This window comes from Thunnus albacares, chromosome 14 (genome assembly GCF_914725855.1).
Source record: "Thunnus albacares chromosome 14, fThuAlb1.1, whole genome shotgun sequence".
Taxonomy (NCBI): Eukaryota; Metazoa; Chordata; class Actinopteri; order Scombriformes; family Scombridae; genus Thunnus; species Thunnus albacares.
This window is the reverse complement of record NC_058119.1, coordinates 5,049,247-5,055,368: the sequence shown is the minus strand read 5'-3', so window position 1 is coordinate 5,055,368 and position 6,122 is coordinate 5,049,247. Positions and strand designations below refer to the sequence as shown.

Here is a 6,122-nt window from a genome sequence, read left to right as displayed (position 1 = left end):
AGAGTTATATATACATACCATTTTCCATCACAAATGTAAATTACCTTTTATTTCACCTGTTATATATGTGCACTGCTGATGTGTCCCTGTTCTTGGATCAGCCTCATACCCCAGGCAGCTGGCCTATATCTGTTATTTGTTATTTGTTATTAACAAACAAGATTTCAAAGGCTATTATCTATGCGTTGATTCATAAATGTCATTTGGTTTTCCCTCCGTGCTGTTGCATTCCTAGAATCCTCTGCCCTCCGAAGAAAAGAGAAAACACACACATTTCTAGCCACAAACTGGTCAGCCCACTTTTTAGGAATACAATAGTCTTGGAAAGACCTTCACCTGAAGTTCAACTTAAGACATAGTATATGGGATAAGAGATGTTGATATACCGTAGGTCTATATTCCTCTCTAGCCTATGACTGCAAACAAATAAGCATGCAGGATAGACTGTTATGTCTATCTACGATAATTGTTTTATATTTTGTCCTTCTAAAGCACTTTGTTATCTCTGCTTTTGATAAGTGCTACATAAATAAACATTTATTATTATTATTGTTATTTTCTTAATACCCAACTATTTAGTCTTATAGTGCAAATTAACATAAATCTACAAATAGGTGTGTGTGGACCCTCAAATCTGTGCATGTACTTTTGTTGATGTTTCAAATAGTTACTGTCAGTGAAGTAATGTGATTGAAACAGTGGGTTAACACATAGCAGTGATTCAAAAGAGCATTCACCAGCCCCTTTCACTCAAAGTAAGCCACACTTCACAAAGCTTGCATCATTCTGATATCACCGAGTAACTCGTAGTACTATGAAATTCCATGTCATCTTATTCAGAGTGTCATTTTGGTCACGAAAAGTCAACTGCCTGCAGGCCCTCACTGCCAACACAACTGAGCTTCTCTCCAAGTGCAGTGCTGGAATTTATTGTTACACGTGTGAAGTTTGGGGGTAAGCAACCTCACTCAGGCGTAGGCTGGTTAAATCTTGTTCTGTCTGGTCGGGGCATGGCAGTCCATCCATTTACATATATTATCATTGCACCACACTAGGGGGCTGACCTCCATGTGGCAATCAGCTAAAAAAAAAGCACTTGTGATTTGTTGTGTGAGCTCACACTGCTTTTAACCAAATGGCTGAATGGACAGCTTTGGAATAAAAGCCTATAATAGTAAAAGTTGAAAATTGGTGCACAGTTTCAGAAGAATTACGCTACATATTAATATTGTATAACAAATAGTCATATTTTAGGTTTCCTTGACTGTTTGAAGTGATGTTAATCATTTCATGTGCTTATACTTGTGGATAGTATCTGTTCACTTAGGACTAAAATACACAGTTGTGATTGTGATCAGCCTGCTACTCCAGCCCATGCTTCAGTCAGGACATTATATAAACAAATAACAGCGCCATCTTCTGCAACTCCAGTATTTAAAATATTGCTGCATCTGAAATGCAATCCTGGAGCACCCTCTGCTGGGGAAAAAACAGCCATGTATGAGTAGAAACACCATTTTTATTGAAAGCCACACTGAAACAAGATTATAAATATTTGATGGATGTAAATTTATACTCAATATGGGATAGGAAACACATCTAAATCATACCTTGATATTCAAGCAAAAATGGCAAAATGACTTCTGTGAAAAGGGTTTACAAGAGAAGTTTGCTGAGCTTTATAGTTTCTGCAGGTTTTGACAACTTAATTTTTCTGGTGATTTTACCATTTATATTGATAATTGCTATACTTCTTAAATTAAATGGTTAATCTGGTCATTTCTGCTGATCATGTGAACTTGTGAATTGGCCTATATGCTCAAAGGGGCTCTTTGTTTTGTCTATGACTTGCCAGATTTTTAACTGTGATGTCAATATGTTCCTAATATATTTGTTATGTTCTTTTTCCGCTTCAATAACTGTGTTCTCACAATTAAAAGAAAGATTATTTTATCTTGTTCTGTATTTTTTTTTACTTTACAATTGCCATGCACTCTATGTATACCACCTGTATGCATGTGCTGCTCCCCCTCATGAGTTGTGAGCAAACATTGTAAGTGGACATTATGTATAGGAGGATGCATCGTTGGTGTGACTATGTACTGTAGAGGACCAAAAGAAGACATGCAAGAGCCATGTTCCATTCAGTTTTATGATGCAAAACAATAAAAAAAAAAAGATCATAAAAAATAAAAATGCGTAATAATCACAACCAAATACTTCATGATTTTTTACCCATGGCCCATTTGGGGAGAAAACTGTCATTCTAGAAAATCCACATGGACCACTGGCTCAATGTACGCAATATTAAAGTACTCATTAGGCTCCTGTAAGAGTATGGTTTTATATTTTTGAATTACTGTTATTAATGCATTACTGTGGATTACCGTGGAAGCAGCATTTGAAGTTGAGTTATTGTGTTGTTTTCAACTGAGGTATTTGAGTATCAGCCTCATTTTTACATATCTATGTATGTGTGTGTGTATATCAATTTGTATACTTATACATATGACCTGATTATTTCTGTTATTGATTGCAGACCAAAATAAATTTCAATCTAAATATTGTAATTTGTCATTTTAACTGCTCCATATATTGTTAGATAGTTTAATCAAACCACTGAATTGTTTTAGTGGTCTCTTTAATGGTTATTTAAGACAAAACAAGTGATTGCATTTAATGTAAAACAACATCATAGTTTCTGTTCTGTCCCTTCATCGATTCTACAGAATTTAGAGGAGGGTGACTTTCAGTCCGTCAGCGTGCATCTGGCTGAACAGATCATGTTCATCTTAAAATGCAGGGTTGTGAGTGAGTCTGCTACAGCTCAGCTGAGCAGACAAGCTGTGATGAAGGTACAATTATAACACTACAGCCAGTGTTTTCTCTGGTGTGCTTATTACAGTGCTTCCAGTAGGAGCATCTTGTCTTTTCAGGTGTATGTTTATGGAATAGTGTATCACTCACTATTAAGATCAGGCCTCCTTCAAGTGTTTTTGACTAGTTAGGTCAGAGTTCGTGTCTAGGTTGGTTGTGCAAGCTTAATGCTCGATGACATCTATATTTGGATTCTTTAGTTTAGCAAAAACAATAACTGTTGATTTTTTATACAAGTTATCCAGCAGTTGTAGTATCGCTGGATTGAATCCACGAGGTGGTGTGGAGCAACAGTTACAAGGCAGTTTATAGCCCTTGGGCATGTTCCCATGCTACTTTGAATCAGCAACCATTTGAAATGTACAAAAAAGATGCATATAACAGTAACAATAATTGTCATGAAGTCAAAATCTGTGGTAAGCTTCACAGTAAGTTTTACAGCACTTTCCCAGATTTATCTCTGTTATTGTGACTCAACAAAAACAGTGTTCAGAATACACAGTTAGTGCTTTTGGTACCTATTTATACTTTGATGATAAAACAATCTGTCTAGACACCAATGAGAAATATGAACTTCGTCCAAGAATTGCTTCCAGTGTGTACAGTTCTCTTTTATGAAGTAATAGTAATGTTAAAGTATATTGTATCTGTAATCGACCTGTGTCTCTAAAAACGTAGATGTGAGTTTCAGGTTTTAAATCTTATAGCAAACAGTTGTGGATCTTCAAACTTCACAATATCACAGAATTACTTACAGAAACAAGGAGAGGAATGCAGCATAGCTTTCTCCAACAATTTTCCTCCAACTGCTTTGAATCTGAATTGTAGCTGTCAAATAAATGTGGTGGAGTAAAAAGTACAATATTTCAACAGTAACTGTGTGGGCTTCCAATAAAACAAATCTGAAATCTGTTGAATATTTGTCAAGTAAAGCTGTGACATCAAATACCACTTAATGAATTTAAAGCTGAAGGCAAGTTAAGCTCAAAATAAAAACCCAAGTAGTCTGATCAATATCTTCTGCAACTCCTGGAAGCTATCATTTAGTTTTCCCATCAAGCACACTCAACACAGTACACTAAACATAATTTGATTCATTTTCTGACCACAGACCTAGAAACCAACCAGCACTTGTTTGATGGAATACAACCTGGCTTCAGGTTTTTTGTCTGTCAGTTGCCCACTTTACACATCTGTTATCCAGCACTGGGCTTTATTACCTACTCTAAAGACTTCTCTGCATGTGTTATACCAAGACCCCACTTTCCAAAACTGGATCTAAGCTTCCTAAGATATTATATAAGTTTATAATTCCAAAGGAAGAGTGATAGAAAAAGTGATTTACACTCATTACCACAAGTGACTTTAATCATGTCACCTCAACCTGGCAGCTGTTGCTTTTCCTTATTTGACATAATTTGAACTCTGCAGATCATCTGTGCACTAGATAGATGTCTGGATAAGAGCAGTAACTGGAACTGTGTTGCTGGGAAACAGCTTGGTTTGAATCAAACTGGACCTGTTTAGAATATCTATTTTTGAAACTGAAATTGTCTATACTTTCCCCCCTGTTTTTGATTTTATCATGAGCATATCCTCTTGATTATATCTGATTATTGCTCATTTGATGATATTTCACACATTTAACAACATTTCACCTCAGTTTTGTAGGTATTTGACATTATTTTCCTTTGAAAACTGAAGTCTAGACTAAAACAGTAATAGTCTCCATGTGAGAGTGAATGTCAATATCAACTTCAAATCACCAGCTATCAACTTATCAGCCACAACACCACTGAGCATTAAGAAGAGGGACTGCCTGAGGAGGATTTGTACAAAGATGGATGAATTCAAGGTAGGGACTAAAAAATGCACAAGTGAACCCACTGCTCTCTGAAAATGTAATCTTAACCACTTCAAGATGTCAGATGTCAGTTTTGAACAGTTGTTTTGTGCTGACAGAGTATAAAAATCTATGCAAACCTGGGCACCGAATTTACTGCTGAGGATCTGCTCAACATCTGCTCACCTTTTGGATACGTGGTTAGAGTTCAGGTAACTTTATTACAGACAGTTTAAGAAGCTTAAGAATTTATTTCACCGTCCTCAGTAGTGTGGTCAAGATGTTTTCCTCTCATACCTCAGAAAATAGTGAAAAATGGACTCACACATGGTGTGGTGACCTATTCTAATGCTGATGATGCCTTTGGGGCCATGATGAAGCTATGCGGCAGACCAGATTTCTTTGTGGGGTATTTATACCAGGAGGGAGCCAGAGAGACCTATGAGAATAAAAGACCAGAAAGTCCAAGTGAACATCAATGTCTCCCACAAGATGAGTTCAGTGACATGCCGCCACCAACACTGCCTAGTCTGCTGGACACACTGAATCCACCAGCTCACAGCCAGGTAATGAGGCACAAAACTGTGTTTGTTTTACTTGATTTTTTTCTACTTTGTGGTTGATTTTAGGTGCCTAGGCTAATTTGAGTAAATCTTTTGGTTTCTATTTGTCAGAGTGTGTGTCTTCGTGTTCATAACTTGCCCAAACATATGAATGAAAAGTACCACGTGCTCAGCCTCCTCCCTGCATACGCAACCCTTGTGAAGGTGCTAACTCATCAATTCAAATCAGTTAATTAGTTTGAGATGTTGAGTGTACCTGCAGATTCCAACATGTAATTTAACATTATTATGATCCCATAGGTGCGGTTGAAAAAAGCCCTTGTGATGCTTCCTGACATCCACAAGGCCTCACAGCTCATGGATTTCTTAAATGGTCTCTATACAGGTTCCAGACGTCTGTGTGTTTCCTTTGCACATGCAGGAGGTGAGACAAGGCCTCCGCCAAGGGCAGCACACAGAAAAGGCCATAAAAAGCACCAAGGTCTGCTCTAAATCCCCAGTGTACTACAGGATCTCTGACACTGATAGAGACAGAGCAGCCAGCCAGTTAAGAATATGTTCAAAACACACAGAAATGTAGTAAAATATTAATAAATACTTGTATCCCTGCAGAAAACGAGTTGGGCATTTTATTGCAAGATTTACTAAATAGAAAAACCTTAGACTGAGCAACCTACTAAGAAATATATATTTAGAAGTACAATCAAAAAGGACTGAAATTTTATACAGATATTTGTTCTTGGTAATCATCATTTCCAATGTCACACACATGCTATTATAGTCACATTCATGTCATGTCAGATTTATTTAAGTACAAAACTGAGGAACACAATCAGATT

General features: G+C 36.9%; 1 protein-coding gene across 5 annotated transcripts; it reads left to right on the top strand.

Moving 5' to 3' along the window:
• Window positions 1–4,394: 4,394 nt before the first annotated feature.
• LOC122997247 lies at window positions 4,395–5,893 on the top strand. 5 transcript variants are annotated; one of them, XM_044373288.1, is made up of 6 exons: window positions 4,395–4,544; window positions 4,647–4,732; window positions 4,840–4,932; window positions 5,143–5,286; window positions 5,395–5,487; window positions 5,669–5,893. In XM_044373288.1, the coding sequence occupies exons 1-6, from the start codon at window positions 4,505–4,507 to the stop codon at window positions 5,861–5,863; spliced, it is 651 nt and encodes a 216-aa protein (XP_044229223.1). In that variant the 5' UTR covers window positions 4,395–4,504; the 3' UTR covers window positions 5,864–5,893. The 5 variants fall into 5 exon arrangements, with proteins under 5 accessions (XP_044229223.1, XP_044229221.1, XP_044229219.1 ...); XM_044373284.1 differs by having other exon boundaries at window positions 4,397–4,544; window positions 5,023–5,286; XM_044373285.1 differs by having other exon boundaries at window positions 4,399–4,544; window positions 5,023–5,286; window positions 5,584–5,893.
• Window positions 5,894–6,122: the final 229 nt, after the last annotated feature.

Coding starts and splice junctions, on each gene's coding strand:
- LOC122997247 (XM_044373284.1), top strand. CDS start 4,505: ATGATATTTCACACATTTAACAACATTTCACCTCAGTTTT. Junction 4,933..5,022: donor GATACGTGGTTAGAGTTCAG/GTAACTTTATTA, acceptor CTCATACCTCAG/AAAATAGTGAAAAATGGACT. Junction 5,287..5,394: donor ATCCACCAGCTCACAGCCAG/GTAATGAGGCAC, acceptor TCTATTTGTCAG/AGTGTGTGTCTTCGTGTTCA.